This window comes from Dermacentor silvarum, chromosome 4 (assembly GCF_013339745.2).
Source record: "Dermacentor silvarum isolate Dsil-2018 chromosome 4, BIME_Dsil_1.4, whole genome shotgun sequence".
Taxonomy (NCBI): Eukaryota; Metazoa; Arthropoda; class Arachnida; order Ixodida; family Ixodidae; genus Dermacentor; species Dermacentor silvarum.
Window position 1 is genome coordinate 36,398,432 of NC_051157.2, and position 27,862 is coordinate 36,426,293.

At 48.4% G+C, this 27,862-nt stretch overlaps 1 protein-coding gene across 1 annotated transcript in view; it reads right to left on the bottom strand.

The window, feature by feature from the left end:
• Positions 1-26,750, bottom strand: part of LOC119449790 (teneurin-m-like) — a 67,294-nt gene extending 40,544 nt beyond the window's left edge. Inside the window, 3 exon segments of the mRNA XM_049665442.1 lie at positions 6,111-6,315; positions 8,653-8,873; positions 26,671-26,750. Of these exon segments, the coding sequence (XP_049521399.1) occupies positions 6,111-6,315; positions 8,653-8,873; positions 26,671-26,704 (460 nt within the window). The 5' untranslated portion in view covers positions 26,705-26,750.
• Between the last annotated feature and the right edge of the window lie 1,112 nt (positions 26,751-27,862).

Below are 27,862 nucleotides of genomic sequence, written 5' to 3' on the forward strand. Positions count from 1 at the left end.
TACTATACCAAATAGTCATCTCACATAAGGAAACGACCCTCTTCAGATTGCGTGCATTGTGGCACCCCGGAAGCTTCTGTAGAACATGTCCTCATAGAATGTCCTCAATTTGATCAGCATCGTGTGTGTGCGTGTGTGTGTGCGTGCGTGCGTGTGTGCGTGCGTGCGTGTGCGTGCGTGTGCGCGCGTGTGCGTGCGTGTGCGCGCGTGTGCGTTGCGCGCATGTGCGTGTGCGCGCGTGTGCGTGTGCGCGCGTGTGCGTGTGCGCGCGTGTGCGTGTGCGCGCGTGTGTTCAGCTACGATTTCGGTACAGCTAGCTCTTCAGTAAGCCAAACTTCTCATATTGTCACACCTAATAAACACCAATAAAAATATCCACGTTGGTTGTTGCCGAGATGAACACGATTTTAGGGAGGTGAATCAGCGCTGCAGAGAGAAAGAGAGGGAGCAGCAGAGAGCAATAGATGACAGAGGCACTGCGTCGCCTCTGTGTTCAGTTTTTCTCTACTCCTGTCTTGTCTGTAAGCACTGTTTCGCCTTCTTGACGTGCCAGATCAGCGTGACTCAACACTTTGAACCTACGAATTTTCACCCCCTTCAACTTTCCGTAACTTAAAAACTTCACTTCGCTTTACTTACGCTGCTATACTAAATTTCTGTATCTCACAATAATTTGTTTTTCTTGAGGCCGAACTAAACTGCTATTCCTCACGCTTTGACAGGTCTTCAATGATGAGACGCTGTCATGAGTACAGTGTACTAGAATAGGGGCAGTGTGCTCACTGCCATATCCCTGCGCCGCGTCGCCGCGGCGCACTCAAGGGGCCTCTTCGATTATCCGTTCCTGACAGTCCCGGACTGCCCGAGACGGTGCTTTCAGCCAATGAGCGTCGCGTATGCAGTCTTTCGGACAGTCCGGGACTGTCAGAGATGGATAATCGAAGAGGCCCAGTGTCGACTGCTCCGGCGCCCGCCAGAGGCGCTGCCGCCAGTTTCTCCTAACTTCCCTCGCTTGATATGGAGTACGTTCTGTTGGATCGCGACGTTGACCGTTCTCCCTCAAGGGCTGCAGAAGATAGCGCCAACCTTTCCTTTCTGAAAACTAACCACTTAATATCGACGTTGTCGGCTCTCGACTGCAAGTCCCGCCGGCGTTTTCAGCAGTATCCTCTCTGCTTGCTCTCTGCTTGACGCTTTACTCAATGTGCACTCTTAGTGAGTGAGAATGGCTAGCCGCCGTCGAAAATACTGCTTTGAACCCTAGTGCAGATCTGCCTACAGTCGTGTGAAAGATGCACCAAAGGCGTCTTTGCTCAGCGTTCCACGTGATGAAGAACGGCGAAAGGAATGGGAGAGGAACCTCAACCGCGCAGATAAGACACTGGAGGAATCTTGCGAGTCTGTGATTTACACTTCGAACCGCGATTCATAATTAGGGACCTGTGCACCTTATAAATATAGAATGCAAAGAGGTATGAATTCCTCGTGACAATTGCCACTGCTATCAGAAAACGCTGTTCCCACGATTCTTCCGAATTTACCACAGTACGTGACGAAGACGACACCGAAGCCCAGGAACAAAAGGAAATGGTGTGAAAGGGACCAAGCAACCGCGAAGAAAAGCCGAAGCGCACTATAGACAATAGCTATTCGGAATTTTCACCGGCTGCTCCCGTCTCTACCGGGATCATTCTTTACTTCGTTGTAAATAAACATTGTTAATTATTGCAGAAATGTACATCCGTGAGCAAAAGTATACGGACCAGGGATTGCGCAATAAAGCTGATTTTTTTCAACTGCCTGCGAATGCAACTTGAAATTGAGGACTGCAGTCCAATCTTGGCATTGCGAGCTTTAACGTGTACTGGTCAATTCCACTTTATGCATGTTAATTACAAAGAAATTGAGTTTTTTCGGCGACCCTGTGGTCTGTATACTTTTGCTCACCGGTGTACCTGGTATTTTCATCCTTTCGATTTCATGTCGCATTAACGTTACGAAAGATGTAATACATAAATAACCAGCTAACCAGGTTAAATTGTGCAGCAGTGATACCTAAATGTTTAATTTCGTGAATAGATGGGGCAACGTGAAAATGTCTAAGGCACTGCACGCCTTACCTGCGAGAAAAAAAAAAAAAAAAAAAACTCGAAGTGGTGGTTAAATTCGGCGCGGTGGTGCTGGAAACACGGATGCGCGGTCGTTGTGGCGAAACCACACTGACCATTTTATCGATCAGCTGCAGAATAAACTCGAGTGCCTTTTGCTACCGTGACTGCAGCGGCCGTATCAAGCCTTTAACAGAACAGCATGAATAGCAAGGCTAGTTCATCCGTGCCTCCGGCTAAAAAAAAAATCGCCAACCCTCTGTAGATCAGCCGCAACAATAGTAATTTATTTCACTGCACACTGCGAAGGTGCACCAAAAGAACTTTCGTGCGCTGCACGTCGTGCATTTTACTTTTATACGGTGAAAACAGCAACACGCGATAGCTGTTTTACCGCGACGCGTAGGAAAGTTTCAGGTGACGCTGCGAACCGCGCCACTGTCGGCGGCGACATGAAGTGCGTCAAGCTCTGCCGCGTTGTGAGCGCACTACAACTCTTCTAGTACACTGTAGTCATGAGCTTAACTCTGTTATTTAGATAATACATTTGTTGTCATAAGAGAACGCGCGCGGGAACTCGTTGTATGTTCCACGTTCACTACAGTTAGGCAGTACTGGGAAACGATTGATAATGAGAAAATGTGCCTGTTTCGTACTAGTTACGTTTCCTGATAATCTGTGTGACTATGAAGAGGCTTCACGCTTTGTTGCTATTTGTGTGTGCATTCACCCTGCTGTAGGCCCATCCATGAACAAACAAACAAACAAACAAACAAACAAACAAACAAACAAACAAACAAACAAACAAACAAACAAACAAACAAACAAACAAACAAACAAACAAACAAACAAACAAACAAACAAAATTAGCTATAGCGTCATTTGTTTGTTACTGCCAATGTTTGACATCACCACATCTGTAGTCAATCAGTAGACCGATAACAGCGCGTCCCGCCCGATTTAGCACCCCGTGTGCTTCCCCACTTAATTTTTTTTCACGTTTTGTAAAATTATCTAATGACCTGCGTTTAGACGCTATTCGGTTAGATTGGCAGATTATCTCTGAGTGACGTCAAGAGTATGTTCGGCGTAAGCAATTAATTATTTGCAGACTTATTCACGATTCAAAGCCGAGCTTCCATTAGTCAATCTCTCTCGCACGCAGCATAGCGCAACGAAGAGTGTAAGCTTTTGCGACGTCCACTTCTATTTCAGAAATGTATAATAGCACCGAATTCCACAATCATTAAACGAACGTTCTCTATTGCCTCTTTAAAGACAGAATCATGATTTATTCTGATTATATTAATCATGTTCGACGACATTAGTCACTACAGCGACAAATGCACACGTCAGCCCATCCAGCAATTTCTGCTATAAATTTTCTATAAATTTTCTACAGACTTTCTATTTTGCAACACCCACCAAAAACTCCTAGGCTTCAAAAGTTCCGCATTTCTGTCTCTCTTTCTTTTTGATTTAAACTTTTCAAGCACTCTATTATGCATAATTATAATGCCAGAGAAGAGGAGTGGACCGTACCTCCTGCAGTCAGCACTGTCAGCTTAGGCACGTCTAAAAGCAATAAAAAAAAGAAAAAAAAAGCGAGAAGGTTGCGAGGTGAGCAGAACTTTTCAGGAGGTACGGCGTTTCAGGCGTTTCGTAACCGCGACCACGGCAGTCCTTGAACAAAAGATACGCCGCTCGGAAAGACCCTTACTTGAATAAATATTATTTTATAAGCGACCGCCGAAAACTCCTGCAGTAATGCATTAAGGAGCGACTCCAGATCGGATTTCACTATTCTCGAACCGCCACGAAAGATGAAACGAAGAAAACTGCGAACTTGAAGCCACCTGCCACACTATAGGCGCTTACACGCAGCTGCATCTTGAGAAGAGTAAAAAAAAAAAAAAAAAAATGTAAGAGGAGGAAGTGACCGCGCTAACCGTACCGTGCGCGAACACCACGAGAGAGTGCCGGCGCTCCGAGAAAGATGGTGTGGGCGGGTTTGTATGCGTGTTGCTTCTTAACCCTACCCGAGCGAAAGCTGACGCCACACCCGCCGTGCTCTTTGCATGTGGGTGTGCTCGGATAATTACACCCCTGGCGCCGGAGGCTAATGATGGCATGGATACCCCCACCCCTTTCTCCCGGTTACCTTTTTCCACCATGCCCTCGCCAAGCATACGGTGCGCAATTAGGTGGATTACGGGCCTAAGGGGTCGCGTATACCGCGGCCTCCGGAGGGCTACAGCTCCGCACCGGTTATGCGATAATACGAAGACGTCGTAATTGTCAGTACCGCAAGTCTCTTACGACCCGGGCTCCGACAACTCCAGCGGTCCCTGCCGACGACCTCATCGTGCTAGTCTTCTTTACATGTACTTTGCTGAACTATAGTGCACCCGCTGGCTGTTCGAACACGCAAACGCGCGCACACAAACACACACACGCAGACACACACACACACACACACACGCACACATACACACAAACACTATCTCTCTCTCTCTCTGAATGAAGAGAGTGCTCCTGGACGTCGGCAAATACAAGAAGCCAAGGCCCACAGGGACGCGTTGAGGTCTCATTACGAAACGCAACACTACACTCACTGCGCGACGGAGAAAACTTCCAACGCGAGCCCCCTTGAAGAGGAAAGTGTTCTTTCCAGAGAGAACGGCGTTATTACTACACGCATAGTATATTTATTTGCTTCCATTTCCTTGGCGAAGCGCAGTTCGCTCGAAAAGCGTAAAAGACTGGACGGACTTCTCGTGTTGCAGGTCCTTGCGTTTCACCGCTGAGAGGACGGGCCACGCTGTCGTTTCCGGTGGAAAACTCTGATTACGGAGATGAGCGCGGCGTCGTAGATGGGGCCAACGACACGGAAAAATAAACAGAACACGAAGCAAAAAATAAAACGATAAAGGGGTACAAAAATGACGCGGTATTCTGTGAAAGACAAGCTTAAGAAGTTGTTTGCTCCCAGCTTTTTGGAATGTCGAAAATTGAAGCTCTTATTTCCCCGTCTAAAGGACACTGGACTCAGAGGGCGAGATCGGGCGGAAGTTTGCGAAAAGCAGCGCATTACAAAGCAAAAATAATGGTTGCCTGAAGTGCATAATGAGTGGAAAGATAGAAAGAGATAGAGCCCGATAAAAAAATAGCATTCTGAGTTTGGAGGAAACAAAGTATTCGCTGTTTCTTTAATTATCATGTGAACTTGGGGTGGCTGCGTTTATGATGCCGAAGAGAATATGAAATGGAGCTTGAGGCATCGTGTGTCAGTGCGTTCGCAATGTCGTGGCTGTCAAATGTGAAGCATATGTTTATATTTACTGGCGCGCGTCACGTAATTTCTTTGTTTACTCTCATAACGGCTTCTTCGTCTCGCGGACCTTGTACTAATGATTGATTAACATCCTCTGGAAAGGAAGTTGCGAAAGCCTCAAGAAATGTGCACATGCAGGAATGGGCACAAATATAAGACGCTGTCACAGTGTCTGCCACACTCACACGACGGTACCACCACGTAGATCGCAGTGAGTTCTTTCTCGCGAAGGCACTCAGTCTTGAGTGCTGCTGTATCTCTCCGTAAATCAACCAAACAACCATCGACACGCAGAAAGCATTATGAAACATCGTTCGAGTGCACAAATAAACACGGAAGAGAAGAGAAATACAACAAGAACGCCGGTTTTCAACTTCAACCGGCGTTATCGTTGTCTTTCTCTTATCGTCCGTGTTTATTTGTGCACTGGAACGATGTTTCATAATGTTAATCACAACCAACTAGCCCAACTGTTCACGCTTAGCGACTCGCAGAAAGACAGCACCACGTTCAGAACAGTACAAAAGACATGGACCAGTCAGCAGACGACACTGCTCACTCGTCCGTTTTTGTTTTTTGCTGTTTTCAGTATGGAACCTAACCGATCAGCCCAAGCGAAGGGACCCATAACTGAAGGCAGACAAGGAACTTGTGTGGTGTATACGCACGTCTGCTTTGGAGCACCAGCGTGGTGTCTCGTGCGAGCGCGAGCTCGGATCCAGTGAATGTGGCGTCGGAGCGGTTCTCCTCCTCGTCTTCTTCGTCGTCGTCGACCTCTTCCTCTTCGTCCGGGGACTCGGATCCGGACGAGGACAGGCCAGCGGCCGGCGGCGGCGCAACCGGCCGCCCGGCTGCCCTACGCTCCGTCGTACACTGCGATACAAGAGATGTGCGCAATACACGTGAGGCTCACGGAGAAGACGCTCGTTCAGGGGCGGTATTCTGAAACAATCCCCTTCGGCGATACTATCGCCTTGGCCACGCCTCGGTCAACGCGCGCGCTGATTTGCTGTTTTAGCAAAATTGGATGAGCTGATTGAGCACGACGTCATCCAGTTTTGCTCAACCAGTCAATCAGCGCGCGCCTGACGGCGATAATATCGCCGGAGTGGATCGTTTCAGAATACGTCCCCACGAACGCACTCAGCCCATTTCATCCATGCAACAAGTCTCGTTCCCCCCGAACTCATATTCAAGCGACTGCCTCACAGAAGCCGACGACGGCCGAATTACAGGGGACATGCACAAGCGCTGACTTGCAACTAAAGATTTATTTTCAATTTACACCCACGAGGAGTTTGACCTGGAAGTCGGGCCGACCCAGACCGACACGCGCGGGTCAATCCAAGCCCTCCCAGCCGGGCTGACTCAACCCGCCCCGAGGCTACCTCGGCCCGACCCGCTAGCTTTTACATCAACTCGACGACCAATTTCGTGCAAACTATACGCTGACACTAGAGCTGGCCGCTATTTGTGCGAGAGCTTTCCTCTAGTGTACATCTTTCTGTTTCCCCTTATTCATTCCTCAATGTCAGGTAGCGAGCCGGATGTTTTCGTTCGGTTGTATTGCTAGGTTTTCATTTGTCACTTATACCTGGCGTTTATTTTTATGCGGAACGCTTTCTTTTAAAAGAAGCTGCATCATACCTAGGCTTCTGCCGTTTTTGCAGATTGACTACGTCACTAGGCGGACATTAGCAACAAGAAAGGTATCAATTATAATTTGTCTAATTAAGAAAGGTGTGCTAAAACGTTTTAATTATTTGCTTATAGGCCACATGTTGTAACTGCGAAATTGAAGCGAGCGAGTAGTGAAGTCTCTGCTTAGCAGAAATCTTAAGACTAGCGTCACTTTCGAGATATGCGACCTCAAAAGGTGCAACAAAATACAGCGGCATTCTAGTTAACAGTATCCCGAAAGCGTGTCTTTAACATTTGGGACGATCTTAACCGGAACGCCAAGACATTTTCTTAGCAAACTTTCGGCAAGAATATCTGGAAAGTGGTGCTGTTCTTATGATTTCCACGAAGCAGACAGTACTTCACTACACTTCGTAATCAGAACATTTGTGTTATATTAGAGATATTATCGTTTAGTGGCGCACCGACGGAAGGGGGGGAGGGGGAGGTTTCAGGTGTTCTAATCCCCCCCACCGCCACGTCGTGTCCAGCCCCTCCAGTCCAACGTGTACCTTCCGTGCTCTGTTCACATTGTCATTACAATTCAGGAGGTGGCTTCAGGTCGAATTTTCCGGACTAACAAAAACACTATCATTGTTTTGTATTTGTTCATCCGCTCTTAAATTCAAGGATGGCCAACCGCGTGCTCGATGGCTTTGCGTTGAATTTCACTTATTATTAGGCATTTTATTTGCTGCTGGATTCCTCTGGCTAAAGCAAGGAAATTGTATATTATGCAAAGTGCTTGTTTCCCCCCCCCCCCCCCCCCCCCCCTCACACACAAAAATTCACCCCCCCCTGGCAGAGATCCTGGGTGCGCTACTGTTATCGTTAGAAATATTCTTGCTGCTAATGACAATCTAGCCACGTAGCCCTATCTGCAAAAACGGTAGGGGCCAGGAGATGACAGCGTTTTTTTTTTCTTTTTAGTAAGGAAGTATTCCGCATCACAAGAAACACCTGGCATATCTCTCTCTTTCAGCAGAGAGTAAATTATTTACAAAAAAAAAAAAGAATATCGCAGATGTGAGCTCGCCTGTCATGCTGATCCAGATGACGGGCGTAAGAGGAGCTGCATACACCGTCGATCAGTACGCCGATGACGTGGGCTTGCAGTGCATGTGTGCTCTAAAAGGTTATACTTTCTCAAATCACATTGACGCTGTGATCCCCGACTTCTTTAAAAGCGTAATTGCTGACTCGAGAAGCTCCGTCGCTGTCTTAGGATGTGGTTCACTCTAGTTTCGAGCAGACCGCTTCAAGTGCGAAGAGAACGCGCCCTGCGGCCATCAGCGTATTTCTCCGACTTTAGCGACAGAACGAGCCCTACAAACGAGTTCGGAGAGTCTACTCTTCGACGGCAGCGCACGCGTTAATCCATTCGTAACGGCGGGAGAGTTTCGGTAACACGTGTCGCCAGCACCGCGGGCAAGTATACGTGCAGCTAAGTGAATAATTAAAAGGGCCGTGGCGGCGTACAGATGTAGATGAGCGGGGAAAGGCGTGCAAATGTTCGCAGGGCGAAGTTACCTGGCGCGCGGCGTGGGGGCGCTGCTGCTGCCTAGCCTGGTGTCCGCCGGCAGAGGGCGGTGGCGGCGGTAGCGACGAGTACTGCTGTCTCAGAGCCGGGGGTGCCAAGATCCAGGGCCGAAAGCCCCGTGGCGGGTCCGGCGGGGAGTCGATGGTGGCGCCGCACGGCCCCGACTCTGGGGCGAGCGATGCTGCTCTCCTCTGGGGTGTCGCTGGCGCTGCTGCGTGAGAAAGATGGCATAGATCAGGCGGCAGCTCGCGCCACATCATCTCTGCGGCGAGCTCTAAATCACCCACACCAACATCGCAGTGACCGCAACGGCAGGAAAAACAGGGAGAAAAGATAGATTTTTTTTTTGTTAAGGAATGCTTCAGATGTTTGCCTGACCGCAAGCCTTGCATGCTACTCTATAGATAAGGATCACCGGACTAGACGCAAGACTATACCCGCCGGGGTGGCTCAGTCAGCTAAGGCGTTGCGCTGCTGAGCACGAGGTCGCGGGATCGAATCCCGGCCGCGGCGGCCGCATTTCGATGGAGGTGAAACGCAAAAACACCCCGTGTGCTTGCGTTGTTGTGCACGTTAAAGAACCCCAGGAGGTCAAAATTAATACGGAGCCCTCCACTACGGCATGCCTCATAATCAGAACTGGTTTTGGAACGTAAAACACCAGGAAGAAGAAGAAGTAGACGCAAGACCTTAGTCACTTCTTCCTTCATCATCACTCTTTTTTGTCATTTTCCTTTTTCCCCTCTGCGGAGTAGCAGGCCAGAGCATGCTAACTCAGGCCGACCTCTTTTGCCTTTTTAATAAATTATCTCGCGTCCTATAGATAAGGAGCGCCTAAGCTAACGTACTACGTGATGCCTGCGGTAAAGAAAAGAATAAAGAAAAACCGCTGTTCTAACGCTACGGTGGTAAATGGCGCTGGTTAACATTTCCCTGACTAATCCTGTACAGATACGCTAATCCACAAGAAAGTGGACGGGAGGATGGCCGCCGCGAATTAAGCTATAGCTTAATTCGTAAAGCACCAGGTGGCGCGTAATGCTGGAGATGTATCGGTTCGGCTCCTTTCTGCAGCAAGTTGTCATTTCATTCACGAACCCGTGGGTTCCCATCCAAAGCACGGTACACGAGCTTGTTTTTGCTTTTCGCACCCGTCAAAGTGCGATCGCCGCGTCATGGTAATCAAAACCGCAACCCCGTACTCGGCAGAACAATGCTATAGCAGCTGAGGTGGGTTTCGCGCATTTCCACTTCGTTCCACGGAAAGAAGAAACAAGCATCCGAAGTTTACCGAAATATCGCGCGAGCTATATAGCTGGAACACACGACTAATAGGAACTAAACGTCGTTGGTAGAACGCGACTTCCTGCTTTCGTACTAGGTTAACATATCGAACGCTGCTCCGAAAAAAAAAGAATAAAAAATTATGTTGCTCATCGAAGTATAGCGTCCACAGGCCTTTGTCGTCGGCGCCGAACAACGGGAGCGCAATTAGGGACACTCTCTCGGGGTCTCATTAGAGGCGGCGAAAAATGGCTCGTCTCCCACTTCTGGGGCCACGAGACGCACTTTTCAGGCCGATCCGCATAATCCTTGCCTCCGCTTCCGCCGAGGAAGTAGAGGAAGTAGCAAAAAAAGAAACAAAAAATGCCGCTTGACAAATGCGCTTTCAAATAAAGCTGGCGGCCTTGGCGAGTCAGCGCGGAAACAATCACAATTTGCGTTGAACGTTTGCTGCTGGCTGCCGTCACCGCCTCGCGCCACCTTTTTAGCAATTTCGCTCCATATACGCTACTTCTCTTCTACTTCCACTCTTTCAATTAAAGAAAGAAAGAAAGATAGAGAGACAGGAAAGAAAGAATTTAGCACCAGGACAGGCGTGAGCAGTGCGTGCAGCAGCGGCCGCGCCAAACGTTCCCAATCGAACCGGACCTCTTGACTGTGTATGGTTATTTTTTTTCTCATTCCGCCGCTTATAGTGAACGCGAAAACAATGGCGAAAGCAGCGAAAAAGCAAAAGCACAGCCGCTGCCGCTGCGCGTTCCAAGGGTTCAATCAAATTACACACGTGTGGGGTTTATTCATCTCGCAATCGGAAAGTTGATTTCTTTGTTCCAAATTCCGCCGCTGCTCGACCGGCCTCTTTTCCTTTGTGCAGCGCGCAGGATTCGCGCTTGTACGGTGGGGACCTCCGCCACCCTCTCGCCTGCTTCGTTATCCAAATGGCCTTTCGCTAAATCCGCGGAACAAAGGCCGCACACGGAACTTCTCTCGTCGCTTCTGCTTTCTCCCATGTCCTTGCTTTTCACGTTTTCTTTCTTTCTTTCTTTTTGACGTGCATCGTACTCGTTGGCTCTTTTGTATCTCCCAGTCACATCCTCTCACGGTTTGCCGCCGCCCGCTTCACGCAAACCTGCAATGAAATAATGACGCGCCTTCCTGCTGCACGGCTTCGCGAGCAGCAAAATGAAGTCGTTTTTAGACCAGACTTAAAAGAATGAGCGAAGCAGTAAGAAAAAAAGAAAGACCGATGTTTTTTTTTTTTTTTTTGGTCCGTGAAAAAAAAAAAAAAAAAAAAACAAGAAGAAACAGAGAACGGAAGCAAGGGCGAGGAAATACAATTTCCAAACGCTCGGCAAAACGAATCAATCGACCGGTTCTTTTGTTACAGCGCGGGCGCGCTGTGGAAACTCGAGCGATCACCGGCGAATCGCACGCACCAAGTGTATGGTGAATGTAAGAATGAACGCTTATTGAAACGACTATCTATGCAGCCACGGGTCACGCCCAGGATCCTAATGAGTTAGGCTGCATGCGCCCATGCATATAAGAGGCAATATAATATATATTATTTTATGCCTGTCTAAGGTGGCTGACAATGTGCTCGCAAAATAAAAAAAAATCTTGCGGAATGTATACGTTCCACTACGTAGACAGTACGCTCACTGCATCGTAATCCTTGCTGATGATTTTACTTTTCGACAGCGACCAACAACTATGCGAGAGAAATTTGAAAGTCGAGCGACTATTGGTTAGTACATGCTTAGCCCATTTAGAAAGAACAGGACAGATATCGAGAAGGCAAGAGAAGACAGGACTGCCGGGCTACGCCCGCCCGTTCCAAAAACGTCAACATCACCATATAACCACCAAGACCAGTAATAAAATCACCATTTACGTTCTGTTCTGCTCAATAAAAATTTCCCTTGATAGTCAGCGTTGTTCTACTTCGCCTTACTGTAATTGCCCTTCCTAAGCGATACGCCACAGGGTGGTTCTTAATTTTCGCAGATATTTTTCGTCTTTGAACTCAGAAACAACGCAAGCGCTGGTCTGTGTCATCAGCTCGCTTTCGACTCGCAAGCCATGAGCCCAACCCACAATTCAAGCATACACGACTCCGGCAAAATCCCCCTCCCTCCTTCTCTCCCTCCTCCTCTCCCCATTCGTTCCAGCTAGGAAGGCACTTGTCCATGCGAGTATTTGCACGAGGACAAATGATGTGCCTGACTGAACGAGTGCTCAAACTACGCGCACGCACACACACACAAACCCAGGCCGGGCGCTTCGAGGCGGCCCACAATCTACATTCATTTCGGCCGCCCTCGCGGACAGGCGCTGGGAGAAAGCAGCGCGCTCGCCGAAGTGCGACGCGCCCGCGAAGCCACTGCCGAATGGACGGTAATACGCCGGCCGTATTAATGACGAGGCCAATAACAAATGGTTGGCCACGACGTATAGCTCGCGGCGAAACAAAATCACGAAACAAAGTCCCGAGCAGGAAGACGAATCAATAGGGTGGCGGCCGGTACGGGGCAGCGCTTTGGATAGCTCCATATATAGCAGCGTAGCAGCGGCCTGTCAGAGGATGCGTATGCGAGCAATGGACTTCCATGGGACGGGCAAAAAAATGCGCGGGCAGCGCATGACATTTTGCCCACTGAAACAAGAAGCAGCTGCGCGGACGTTGACAATGAAAAACGAAGTGCGCTTTGAGGGAATATGCGCGGCAGTTGCGCATGTGCGAGCGCGAAACGATGGAAACATAGATAGATAGATAGATAGATAGATAGATAGATAGATAGATAGATAGATAGATAGATAGATAGATAGATAGATAGATGCGCGAAGAAATGAAATGCGCCTCGAATCGCGGAGACGTGTGCAGTTTTGTTTGATTGATAGAAGTATGGATGGATGGACTGATTGACTGACAAATTGATTGACTGACTACTTGATTAATTGATTTATTGATTGATTGATTGATTTTCATGTCCCAACGCACGACATGGGCTGTGAGGGACGCTGTTGTGGGCTCCGTCCGGATAAATTATGACCATCTTGGGTTCGATAACGCGGACCTATATCTTTATACACAAGTGCTTTTATTGCGATAGCAATTATATGGACACTTCAAAGCAGATTTCTGCCGTCGCCGTGAGGTTCCGTATGACGTCAACGAGGATGAAATCGTCGCCGCACTCCGGACGCTGTACGTGCGAGTGAAAGGGCGCGAGGGACGCGCGCTTTCACGGGGAGCGAACGCACGTCGGAGAGCAAACGCGCGTTCTGCGCCGTGCTCCCTGAAGGGCTGCAGAATTAAGCGTTTCTTTCCTCCTTTCCATATATAGAGAGCAAACGCAACTTTTTCCGTCTCGCGGAAGGGTGTGAGGGGACGGGAGGGAGGGAGGGAGGGGAGGCGACGTTTAGCTGCGGCACCAAATATGTATTTATATAAAAACGCCGCGCGCGTTCGGTGCGAACGCGGGCAAAACGCCGACGTCGTCGACAACAGTTCTGCGCGTTGCTGGTGCTGCTGCATGTCCAAGTTTATACAGCTGATAAAACTACTATTCTTACTCCGTATAGCTATCTACTAATTTGCTATCGCAATTGGTGCTTCGCCTTTCGGGTGAAACTGCGACAAATTTTTAAAAACATTTTTCACCTATGTAAAGCTGGTAGTTGTGGCCGCGAGTCGAATCAGCGACAGCGTATGATGGTAATCATTAAGCCTTGCCGCAAAACCTTGATTCAGCAGCGTTGGACTGATCACACGCATTTCGTTTCCTTGTTCACTTTTTTTCAATGTAATTGTTCAGTCTGTCTGCTCTTCATTAACGCTTACGACTGCTTTGTGAGCATGGTTCCTTTGCTAAAGGAGAGCTGATGTCAAAGGTTTTCTAGCGTTCCATTGAGTACTGCACAGGTTGTGAAATTTTCGAATAAGACTGAACACGAAAATCGATACAGATATAGGGGATTACAATTTTTAATACCGAATATTCTTTTCTATACCGAAATAAATAATTAAAGGTAAAATAGAAAAACGGAGAAAGAAGTGGGGAAAGACAGTCCGTTGAACCAACCAGTTTGCAAACGCGCAATAGATGAGGGCTCATCGCAGTGTCTGCGATCTTGACAATGAGAATAAAAATAAAAGAGGCATCGCAAGCTGCTTCCACTTAAAACGTTAGGCTGGTTACGTAAGTGCCTGTTCGTATCCCTCCGAAAAGAAAGGAGATATGTATGGCATACCACAAATCGCGTTAGTGGACGAAACACGGCGAGCTCCACCCCAGACGCTTCGTTTAAATCAAGATCAAAATCTGGAAGGAACTCAAAAAGGAAGCTTTGTTGGTTAGGTTAGGTACAGATTACCACGCTAGAAAAAAAAAGTCAATTCAACCTTCAGCCAGCACCAAGAGATTCTCTCTTCTTTGCAGTGACGATTTCACCTGCAGACAGTATTTTTCCAGGAAAAAAGATTGCTCGAACAGTGAAACGATTTTGGTTTAGTAGACTTAACAGCGGCCCACTTGAAGCGACCGTAAATAACCGCCGCACGCATGGCATTCCGCACACACGAGCAGGCACTGCTTTAAGTCACCGTCCATAATATTTAGTCACGGCCGAGCTTCAGAATGAATCGAATATCGAATTCTGGACTCAAATACGTCGTTCGCGTTATGAGTTTTCGAGACACTCGCGCACCTCTATTTGTTCGTTCGAGATGCAGTCAGTGGTGAACCACACCTATTCTTGAATACTTGCTAACATTTCTTAATAACACAGCTTCACTTTCTGAGGCTGATGATGATAGCCTGTTCTTCCGATTGACTTACATAATCTTTGGAGACCAAGAACGATCGAAGGAAATGCCGACCAACACGCGCAAATAACCAAGAGCTAAATCGAACAAAATCACGTGTGCTGGGTGCACAGACAGACTAGCGACGCTCTTGCTTAGTACTACTGCTACTACTACTACTACTAATCAATCATCAATCAAGTTTATTTAACGTACCCAGGAACAACCCCTATAAGGTCTGAGTGCTGGCGCACGCATACATTAAAAACCAAAATAGATTAAAAAATAATGGCGATGTTGGTGCGCTCGTTTTCGGATGTCGAAATTCCGGGTTCAATACTGACGTATTGACTCAATTCTGACGTCTTGCTTCAATTTCTTTCCATACATTTAATTGATATTTGGAAGGCTGACATGTTCATGATCTTTAGCAGCGTATATTACGGCGACGCCGAGAAATGCCGCAGGAATGTCCTTATAATAGCAATTGCTATACAATATTTAGGAGAAACTCAACTGGCATGAGCTTTTTCGAACGACAAAAATTAATATCTTGGGGCAAGTTCTCGCACTGGCGAGGAATTGAAACAAAGCTTTGATGAATTTGGTGTGCTCCTTGGACAAAAATATGATGATAATTATGATGACGATGTTGATATTCTGTAAAGACCCTTTATCTAGAGAAAGAGAGAGAGAGAGAGAGAGCGAGAGAGAAGAAAAGGCAGAGAGACATATGCATTTAGTCGGTAGGGCAGGCATAATTTACTACTGCGACTCGAAAGGAGCGCAAAAATCCTCCTATATGTCGTGTACTGCATGATTCGCAATGCAGTGACATTGGCAGTAAGATGCCGCCATCGTCTTCCATTTCCGCATTCCTGGTGTTCAGATCTCGCGACTCCATTTTGAGAGTCTGGATTTCAGGAAACGAAAGCGCTGAGGCTGAAACAATAATTGAGAGAAGTAGAAAGAAGAAGAAGAAAAAAAAAAGATAACTGCGATGACATTCATGAGAGCGAGAGTGCCCGACACCATTCATGAATTCCGCACATGCGGCCGCGGCAAGCATATAAATAATATTGCCGTGTAGAGAAGCTGCGACGCAAAAGTTTCTTCGTCATAATTGCCAACGTAAAATTTCCTCCACGAGTGAAAATTTTCAGTTCGCGCGCATAAACTTAAATGTTTAGGCGTAGCCCAGCACTACGTACAGCGCTTAGCACTGTACCTAATTTCACGTTCAGCATTCAAGACTCGATTGCCGAAAAAAAAAAAATAGTACAGGAAAACGGAGAGCGTGGAGATAATTAGCGGCTGTCCCGTTAGTTTATTCGCAAAGCAGATTGCACGTTAGGCGGCGCACGCACAGGTAATATGGGCCGTAGGTACGGGTGGAAGAGCCCATAAATCTCGCATTCATGGATCCGTTATACGGTCTGCGACGGCCGCTAATTCGGCTACCCGCTGAGGCGTCAGAAGTGAAATTCCCCGTGCCGGCTGGCGCATACGTACAGTGCCGAGTTCTGATAACGCGTCGAAATGGAGACTTTTCTCGCTGGTCGTGGAATTATTGTTCACTGACCGTATTCAACAGAAATTAAGAAAAATAAAACGAATACTTTATCCAATAAAGCCACGTTACTTTTTTTTTTCTGGTCACTCTTTTTGTTATTTTAATACTGAAGCGCATCGCGTCATTACCTCGCGACGATATTTGTTTATACAGAAGTACATTTTTTTATAGGCCGATGAAGAAAAATTGGGGCGGAAAAAGGATGTCAATGAAAATGGCGAATTGAAAGCTCGAACGTGATTTTATGATTATTGAAACTCCACCAGCCGCCAGCTCGGTATATTGATCGCGGTCTATTTGGACGGGGGATTCCTATGTATATCTTGCAGTAACTGCATCTGCTTTCAGTGTTTCTTTTACGAAATGAAATAGGATATATAGGTACACAATCTGAACCACCTTTGTCGGATTGGTACCGATGCCATACAGAAAGTGCATTGAACTGCAAACGAAAACATTTGCGTAGAGACAGATGAGTGACCTGGAAATTAGGAAGGCAGGTTTAAGGGAAAGGCAAATGAACTGAACCGGAGTGAGCGTATCTGTGCGCTCACACGTTCTCGTTATGGAACGTGTGAACGCGCCCAGTCACCATCACAAGTGACTCGGGCGCAGAATCGTGGGGGCGAAATGCAGGCGGAAACCTTGTCACGTGGTCAGCGACCACACTATAAGCGTCTCAATATCTGTAATTAAGAGTTTTGTTCGCACTGTCAGCGTTTGGTATCCAGTCGCGCAACGTGTATTCTTTTGCACAGTAACCATTCCTCCTTACCATGTACGGGCTAGAGAATATTATGTCAGGCCGACTTCTCCGCTTTTTCTGTAACAAGTTATCTCGTTGTACGAACCCCTCGTGGCACTCCAAGCTCACTCCAGGGTGCTTCTCTTATGATGTTTGTTACGTGTATGACACATGCAGAATTTCTCTGGTTGATTGCTTGGTTGATGAATTGTGATTGATCTACCGATCTATCTGCGCTAAAAATTTGCTTCGGTACTTTTGCATGCAGCGCTGTTGCAGAAGTAGTACGTCCGGGGCTATATCTTTACACGAATACCTACACGACAAGGTATTGCTGGATGTGCAGCGCAACCCTGTGTTTTACGATGCCCCCGTTTTATGGAGCGAAATGCTCTCCATAGTTAATGCATGGCTCGCAGGAATATCACTTTGTATAAAGAGTATAGTGAAAGGAAAAAAAAAATAAGGAAGGCAAATGATTAGTTCAGCGCACGATAACAAGACGACGAAAGCGCCACTCTGAAACAACGCGACGACGCGCCCTATAGTTTCCCGCTACATTCTTCGCAGCGTTCGATTCCTGGGCGCACCTCGCCAAAAGCCCTCAGCGCCACTTCGGGAAAACGTCCCAGGTGTGCACGCGTGTATATTAGCAGCCAAAAGAAGAAGGAGCGAGCCGATGAGGAAACTGCAAATCAGTGAAACACAATAAGAAAGAGAGGAAGATGGCGGCGCGAAACAAAGCGTCTCGAGCCAAGACAAGCGACGTGCCGTGTGGCGCGCACAAAGCGAGAGGCAATCTTTGGCGCTCTTAATTACTCAGCCAATCGGAACGGAGTGGTAGCGCCTGCGAGACGCCAGCAGCACTGCCTTTACCCATCAAACCTGGAGAAAGAAATATAAAGGAAGAAGAAAAGCGGGCCTCAGACGGGGAAGAAAGGAAGCCAAGCCAATCCGAGCCACTCACGAGCCACTCAGTAGAGACGAGCCATAAGGAGAACGCCGATGAAAGGAAAAGACGCTAATGGGAGGGCGCCTTTGTTTCTTCGCCGACGCTAACGAAGCGAAATAAAGCGGCGCACAGGCGCTGAAGGAGGCGGCAGCAGCACATCTTGGATGGAAGGCGCTGTCGCTCCAGTGCAGATTGAAAGCAACGGCCAGGGTGCACATCAAGGCGCGCGTTCTGCGAGTCATTTCGCGAATCTTCAGCTTCAGTCGCCCCCTCGCACTTTACCAATCGCGGAGTGATGAGGAGAGGGGCACTTCACTCATTAGCTGCGATACCTGCGCCCTTCGTATAACAAATTCTGTCTCTCATTCCGCGATGCCTGTGTGCGGAGCAACGTGTGCGAATCGCACTGATCGCGGAAGCCATTTTTGTAGCGCTCAGTGGGCAAATCTTAGGCAGTGCGCGAGAACAATGCGATATATTGGTCGTTTTCGCGAGAAAGAAAAGCGACGAATTCGTGCAATATGGCCGTCTGAGAGACCGTATGGGGAAATCCCAACTTTCATCGCGCCGGTAAATGCGTGCGATTAGTCAATTTGGCCGCCAATTCGTAGGAAGTATAGTATATGCTGGTTTCCTAAGTCGAAGCGTCCTGCGTCTGCTGGGCCACAACTGACGTGTGTGTGCCTGTGTGTGTGCCTGTGTGTGTGCGTGTGTGCGTGTGTGCCTGTGTGCCTGTGTGCCTGTGTGCCTGTGTGCCTGTGTGCCTGTGTGCCTGTGTGCCTGTGTGCCTGTGTGCCTGTGCGTGTGTGTGTGCGTGCGTGTGCGTGTGCGTGCGTGTGTGTGCGTGCGTGTGTGTGTGTGGTGTCTCTCACACACACACACACACACACACACACACACACACACACACACACACACACACACACACACACACACACACACACACACACACACACACACACACACACACACACACACACACACACACACACACACACACACACACACACACACACACACACACACACACACACACACACACACACACACACACACACACACACACACACACACACACACCACACACACACACACACACACACACACACACACACACACACACACACACACACACACACACACACACACACACACACACACACACACACACACACACACACACACACACACACACACACACACACACACACACACACACACACACACACACCACACACACACACACACACACACACACACACACACACACACACACACACACACACACACACACACACACACACACACACACACACACACACACACACACACACACAGAGAGAGAGAGAGAGAGAGAGAGAGAGAGAGAGAGAGACAGACAGACAGACAACGCCAAATTCGCTTGAGGCTTACAGAGAGACCGAAGAAAAGCGGATAGGCAGGGAGGTTAACCAGAGGGGAAGGTCCGGTTTGCTACCCTACGCTGGGGGGAGAGGAGAGGGGGAGGTAAAGTGAAAGGAAAGTACAGATAGAGAAAGAAAGTGAGCACAGATGCACAATCACAGCAGGCTTTAAAGTATCGTACTGGGGCAGAGTAATCATTCTCTATGCAGTCTTGCTCATTTTCACTTAACTGCCGCTATTCGCTCCAACCTGCGCCATCCATTATGTTCAGTTTCAGTTTCAACCAAGTTAAAAAAAGAAAGCAAACCCAGCTCATGTGAACTTGACAAGTTGCGCCCTGCCAACGGCTATGACAGCCCATGCGAGGACAAAAAAAAAAAAAAAAAAAGGAAAAAGGAAAAAAAAAAAAAAAAAAAAACGCTTTCATTTCGCACGGAAAGTTCTGTGGGCTCAGAAAGCCCAGTCTTCCTTGACGACGACGAAGACACGAGCACGGAAAGAGGGTGGGGTGGGTTTGAGGGGGGGGGGGGGGGGACGCAAACATCGCAATACGAGCATCGCTTGGCAGGGGGGGGGGGGGGGCGAGGTGGGGGTTGGGTATCGTCCGTTCGCCGATCTCCCGTGGCAGCAGCGGCGGCGGCAGCGCGCAATGACCCGTCCCGCGGCAGCGAGACGGCGTCCCCCCCCCCCCCCCCCCCCCGCCCCCTTCGCCCCCGCTGCGAAGGAGGACGAGAGAAGAAGGAAGTGTCAACCAAACTTCCCGCTACGCGGGGGCTCCGTCAAAGTCTCGGCTCCTCTCGTTTCGTTACCAGGGAAACGCGCGTTCGAACGCGTAATGAGGAATGATGCGGATACCCCCCCTCACCGCCCGTCTCCGAGCCACTGCCCATTCCGCCATTCCCCCCTCTCCCTTTACACGCGCCTCATCCATGACACCTCTCGGCGCTTCCTTCAGCATCAACGATGATGCATCGCATTGTCGTCCGGGGGCCGGAGCGGTCGCCGCTATAAGCTCAGTCCGGAGGCGGGAACCCTGCCGTTTATTGCGAGGGCCTAAACAAAGCCAGCACGACGGGAGAGTGACTGGGGATGCACAGGCAGAGAGAGAGAGAGATTTGGGGAAGGGAGGCAACGCTCTGGGAAGGACCCGAATATATACGCTCCGCAATTACTTGGTCGCGCGAAACCGGCGTGTTTGGAGGCGCATCACCCCGGCAGTGAACGCTGTCCGCAGTGCCAACTGGACGGCCGCTCGCTCCCAACGCATCCCGTGCAGGCGTTGAGTAAACAAAGCCCCGGTCGCCTGACGGAAGAGACGGGCTGGTCACACTTTTCTGTTTCGTTTGTTTTGAGATCGGAGTGAAATGCGATAAGAAGCTTCGGCAATCGCATAAAAGAGGTACGTACACAGACTGGGATGCAAGCAACACACTGGTTGAACGGCCACGGAAAGCGTTCGCCCTTACAGGTCGAACGGTCTGTGGCACAATCCCACTATGGGTGATTGACCGGCAATCCTGTTGCAAGGGCGAATTATAGATTCAGCTATGGAGACAGAAAATACTATTAATGATTATGTCGGGAAGGCGCCAGCAATGATGCACTGAGCTCTAGTGTGGTTGATATCGCTTTCAATGTAGGCAATGGCGCGTACCCAGTATAGGGGGAACTGTGCGAAAGGCGGGTGGCCCTAACAATAAACAGATGCGGTAATTCTAAACGAAAAGAATCGGGGAAAGACAAAGTGGAAGCACAGCATAGATAGAGTTCAGTAAGGTGTCCATCTTGATCCAATCAAACAGTACCTAAGTGTATAAAAGCTACCACAGCTTAAAGGACCCGAATGATCAAACTTCAAGCGAATCGGCTATGCGATATTTCCAAAAGTTCTTTAATGTAGAAAAAAATAATAAAAAAAACGTTTATAGGACTGGAACAATACTGCTCAATAGTGTCTGCTTCATCATACAGTGGGTGGAGAGGGCGCTAGACAAGGCCCTCGAAGTATAACACGTTCACAGTGATTTTTTTTCTTTCGCAATTCAAACAACATGAAGGAGTAAATATATTTGATAGCAGGGTTGGTCAGGTACGGATGCATTGATACAAACTGCGCGACAAAACTGGACACAACAAAAGAAGGGCACGGAAGAGCGCTTTGTATCAATGAAACCTAATTAAAATTAAATAGTAGGCGTATGCGCAGAATTCTCAGCTGCAGCGACATCTCAGAAGCCATTGCAGCGTAGTTTGACAAGGTTAGCCTCCTTTTATTTAAGTTCATTAAACAAATAACAGGAGGACAAGGCGATTCAGGCTTGTCAGCAGAACAAATGAAGTACAAAGTAAAGGCGTGTGTGTGTGAGAGAGAGAGAGAAAGTTCAGCGAAACATTAGTCTATGTGCAGGCTCGGCATACTACCGCAGATGCGCATGAACGAAATGCATTCGTCGGAAGCCGCGAACAGACCACAAAATAAGCACGAGGCCCGGGCTTCTGGTCGCTGAAAAAAGAATGAGGACGCGAGGCTAAGGGCGAAGTTGAGATGAGGGGGAAGGTCGGCGGTGAACGTCAAGAACACGCCACACACGAACGCGCAGGCAGTGTCACAGCCAGGGCTGCCAGCAGAAGCCCGGGGCGCTGTTTATTTATGCTCCACGCAAGGAACCCCTTGGCAATGCTCACGCGATAACGCGTCGGGCTTGCTATCACCGTGGCTGATTGGTCGCCATGGCGACGGCAGCGCAGCTCGATGGACACGCGTGCAGCCGGATTGAAACAGAATAAACACGACACCGCCGTCGAAGAGGAGCGCATCTTGCACGCCATCGAGATAAGTTTCGCCCCGCTTCGACGCAGACGAGGATTTCTGCGCGATGGCCATGAGCTTGAGTGCTCGTGCGATGAGTGAGAGACGGCGAGAATGTTCAGAGAAGCAAGCTGTAGAAACAACGATGACGCCCGACCGCGAGAAAGAAATAGAAAGAGAGGAAGCCGAGGGTGCGAAATATGAACGTTTTTGCGTTAAGGACCCCGTGGGAAAAGCAATCTCTTTCTCTGAAAGTGTCGCTTGCGTGTATCGCGCTCAGCCACCCCACTAATCACCCCTCTCCCCGGCTCTACACACAGACATGCCGACCAAAGCTTAGCCTGCCCCGCGCGATGTTCGGTCAAAGAGAGATCCCCGTGACGCCACAAGCAGCTGAAATAATAATTCGCGAGGAGACGGGGACCGCGGTGGGGCATCTGCGGTTCTGTGATGGTGTTGCATGAACTAGCATTATTCGCTCTGAGGCTATTAATGCGCTGTCAACAGACAAACTTGTGATGTGGACTGGGTAACAGCAATTCATCATAAAGAGAGACGCGTCGTTCTTTCCGAAAGTTTCGAAACGAGTGGTTGAGTGACGAGAGCCGTCCCGAGACCCTGTGGCCGGACCCGTGTAGAGCTCCCGAGTTCACGAGATATATATTAGATTAGGTGACATAGATAGAAAGATAAAAATAGATAGACAGATATAAAGATAGATAGAAAGATAGATAGATAGATAGATAGATAGATAGATAGATAGATAGATAGATAGATAGATAGATAGATAGATAGATAGAGCTGTGGCACTGCGGAGAAGGCATTGTGTAAACGACCATTTTGTATGCGACCTGGTGTGCATGACCTGTGCGTGGGAGGCATGCACTCTGAATCATCATCATCATCATCATCATCATCATCATCATCATCATCATCATCATCATCATCATCATCATCATCATCAGTCTATATTTATGTCCACTGCGGGACGAAGGCCTCTCCCTGTGATCTCCAATCACCCCTGTCTTGCGCTAGCTGATTCCAACTTGCACCTGCAAATTTCCTAACTTCATCACCCCACGTAGTTTTCTGCCGTTCTCGACTGCGCTTCGCTTCTAGTGGTACCCATTCTGTAACTCTAATAGTCCACCGTTTATCCATCCTACGCATTACATGGCCTGCCTAGCTGCATTTTTTTTCTCTTAATGTGTCCATTAGGATATTGGCTTTGCCAGTTTGTTCTCTGATCCACACCGCTCTCTTCCTGTCTTTTAACGTTAGGCCTAACATTTTTCGTTCCATCGCTCCTTGTTCTCTCGAGCTTCTTTGTTAGCCTCCAAGTTTCTGCCCATATATGTTAGCACCGGTAGAATGCAGTGATTGTACACTTTTCTTTTCAACGACAGTGGTAAGCTCCCAGTCAGGATTTGATAATGCTATGAATACAAGTAAACAAATGAGACCATTTTGTACAGCCCCTGAGATTCACCGACTCGATCTCTTTTCTGCGCAGCGCACACAGCTTCTACTGTGCTGGAGATTACTTAAATTATGGGGTTTTACGTGCCAAAACCACCATCTGATTATGAGGCACGCCGTAGGGGGGGACTCCGGATTAAATTGGACCAACGTGCACCTAAATTTAAGTAAACGGGTGTTTTCTGCATTTCGCCCCCATCGAAATGCGGCCGCCGTGGCCGGGATTCGATCCCGCGACCTCGTGCACAGCGGCCCAACACGCTGGAGATTACTTTCAATACCGAAAGCATGAACACAGCGAACAACAGCGAAAAAGTGTTGAAACCGAATATACAACAATTTCCTAATCGTAGTGTGAAATAGTGAAAAAGGTAAAGAAGTAGAATTAAATAAACTTCAGAACTTCCAATGTGCCATATGCCGATAAGCGGCAGTTCTTTCTTTGCGAGCGACTGCTCTTCTGCCCTTTTCGAGACCTTCTTTTCCACTTCAATATGAAAACACGCCAGAGCCTTCATGAAGTCATCCTTGAATGTCACATTTGTTTCAACAGCAAACACATAAATAGAGACTAAAGCACCTAACAAATGACAAAAACATTGTTGGCGTAAACTCGGGAGCTCACATTGTCTAAAAAGAATAAAGAAAGGAGAAAAGTTGTACCACGTCTTCGCAGAGTACGCATATAGAACTCAAGAAGGTCTGGAAATAAGAAAAAGCGGAGAGCCAAGACACATAACGCGAGCGGGATAACTGGAAACGCGCACGAGGAAGCGTAAAAAGAGACGCACGCACAACGCGAACTTTCCAGCGCAGTCGAAGCACATGTTACGGGGGTGATGCCCAAGGGTGGCACAGCCAAGAGAAGCGGCCTTTGCGAGCCGAAACTGCATCCCCCCTTCCACGATACTCTACGCTATAGCTGTATACCGCTTACGCAAGGAGACTTCAACTTGGGGAGAAAACTTCACTCGGCAGCGGCGGTCGCTCGGTCGCGTCGCGCCTGCTCCTTTGCATATTTATCCCGGCGAGTTCGTCGACACCATCGCAAACTTATGCGCTCGAGTCGTCCTCCGTGCCACGCTCGACGGGCGGAGAACAGTTCCGAGCACTTGGGACTCGCGGCTGGCTGGCAGCCGCCCAAGCTGCTTCCCTGGGAAGCAGCCGCGCGCGCGCGCAGTCAGACACAGCGGCATACATTTTCCTCCCGAGAATAGACGCCTGCAGCGTCCTCCAAAAGAAACAAATCTAGGACGGAAGGCGTCGGGAATTAGCCTCTTCCGCCGGATTTCCAGAGGGGAGAAGAGTTCGAGAGCATCGCGCAAAATGTCACAGAAAAGAAAACAAAAAGAACAGCGGAGTCCCAAGGAGACTGCGCTTTCGAGATCTATCGGAATGAATCGAGCTCGAGTCCGACGCATGCCCGCGCAGTCATTTGGAACTGCTGACAACGCGTAGAGACTACGCTATGAACGGCGCCAGATACACGGACGATGATTCAGACGTCGATTCACTCGTCCGCCTGTTTTGCGCATGCTCAAAGTAGAAAAATTTTAAACTAACGCAAGTGACCGTATTTTGAAAAATCGGCGGCTCTCGGGCTAGCCAAACAACTCCTGCATACAAGTTTTGCGCACTGCGACTCTAACATCGCCCGCCCTTCTGAGACCCCGCATAATACATTTACAAGTTTGTTCTTCCTGCCGACTGGTGCGTTCCGATCCTGAATAGCCTATAGTGTTTGCTTAAATACGATGTTTAAGTACGCGCAGCAAGCAACTACTCGCATGGCAGACGTACCATGCATATGCAAAGTTTGTTCAGACGAAACAGGAAAAGGTTAGCATAATACGGCGGGTAGTTATATTGATACCGCATCCTTAGTTGCGACAACATCTCACAACATTTCAAAAGTACATTAAGCGCACTTTTAGTAACGATAAAATTATTTCACACAAATTAGTGGGCATTTTTTAGGAAATCTGGTGGTGACAGGACAATTTGGCTCACATATGGTGCCCACGCATATGGCTTCAAATCCAGGATTCTTGTTTTCGGCTATCACTTCTGATTTAACTAGGAAAATGATAAATATGTCCAACGGTATGTACGAGAAGTCTCAGGAGGAGTCAAAGGAAGGACGGCGCTAGCATACAAAAGCACGCAAAAAAAAAAAAAACAATATCCCCTGCTCTTATTGAATGTAAGGCGTGTACGTTGTCGCGCGATGTGAAGCAGCGTCTGAAGTGGACATCGATAAATTGAGACGTCAAATCGGAAACAATTATTCAGTGCCTTATACTGCTCAAGTCATCGCCTATACTTTATATACTAGCTACCCGACTCATATACTGCCCAAGTAAACAGAGTGATACCGTAGGCGACCCAGGTAGCGTCATTTTCGTTAAGCGCCTCTCAACCCGGCAGGGCATTGGTAACTATAGGCGTTCGTACTCACACCTTTCATCATATCTTACCTCAGCGAGATTGTGCAATGGCTCCATGCAGTGCGCATGCTGCCAAAGTGGAAGGAAGGAGTGTCACTTGTATCATCTCAAGCTCACGCTGAAGAGCCTCTTCGACACTCAGAAATTAGAATTTTAGGCGTACCTCTTTCGAGAGTGTGACGTTCGACAAAAATAAAGGGCGCGCAAGGTTCACCTACCTAAATTCCTTCGTAGCACAGCGCCAATTATGTTCTGTTCTGAGCAGAATTCTGAAACCCCCAAACTTCATTGCGAGGGACAAAAGCGCGGGACAAAAGCGCAGCTACAGCTTTATATAAGAAACTGCATGCTATACAAGCCAGAACGAGAGCATACGAAAGCAACGGGCTAATTTCGTCCAGCGAAACATTGGAACCAGCTCTCAACCCCTTTGAACCGGCTAGGCCGGAGTACATCGAAGGACGCTCGTACAGACGATATCGTACTCGAAAAAAAAATCGGAACTTACCAGAAGGAATGAGCCGCCGGCGATCGAGAGCCATTGCCGAAAGCCGCGAATATGTTCGCAGCCCGTCTCCCTCGCGCGCGGATGCACTCCTCGCGATATCCTTCCTCGGCCGACCCCGACACAGGAAGCACTAAGCGCGGCGACCAGAGAAGACGGCGAACATCTGCGCGCCCGAAAACATCGCAAATCAGCTCGGCGCCCTTTCCCGGCCGCGGCTAGCTATAGGCACGGGTGCTTATGACTGCGCCGCCGCCCTGTTCTACACCCCGGGTCGCTGCTACGAGCGGGGTCATCCACAAGAGGACCCTTTGTGACCCCGGCTTTCCGGTCGAGGCGAGACATTTCGCAGGCGTCTCCGCGGCGACAAGACTACCGCCCGTTCGCTTCTCTCTCGCTCTTCTTCCGTCTGCTTCTTATTTTGCGCCACGCAATCACGTTCTCCAACGAGATTTCTGAATCGGTTCTGTGGCCAGCCGTCGAGAGCCGCTTGTAGAGAAGAATAAAAATGCAGAGGGAAAGTCGAGGGCAAGCCAATAGCGCGACGAAAAAACAGCGGCAGATTGGCTAGACCACGAGGATTAGGACGATGGCATGGTGACGACTCGGAAGACGAGAGAGAGAGAGAGAGAGAGAGAGAGAGAGAAAAGATTTACTATTAGCAAACACGGGATCGAACCCTGAGAGTGGGGAGAAATGAAGATGTCCTTTCTGGTGTATCAGCCTTCTACCGAGAAAACACAATGATGACAAACGTGGCGATGATACCCGAAAAAAAAAAAAAAAAGACGCAAACAAAAGTTTGTTGATGTTCTGCTACTGTTTGCTTGCCAAGGCGGTGTTCGCTGCCACTTTTATTCTTAAGATGTCTTTTCTGACTGCACCTCTACCCCCTCCCCCTCTCGCAAAGCAATGAAATGAGGCGACATGCGGTTATAAAACAAACAGACAAAAAACAAACAAACAACCGAATGAATGAATGAATGAATGAATGAATGAATGAATGAATGAATGAATGAATGAATGAATGAATGAATGAATGAATGAATGAATGAATGAATTGTCATCACTGTAATATCCAGTTTCGTTTAAAAAGTTGTGAGAACAATAACTTACGCTATTACGGAGATCTGCCCCAGCCGGGGAATTTCTTTCTCTTCCTTCGTTTCATTTCACTTCACAGCAGTTTAAAACA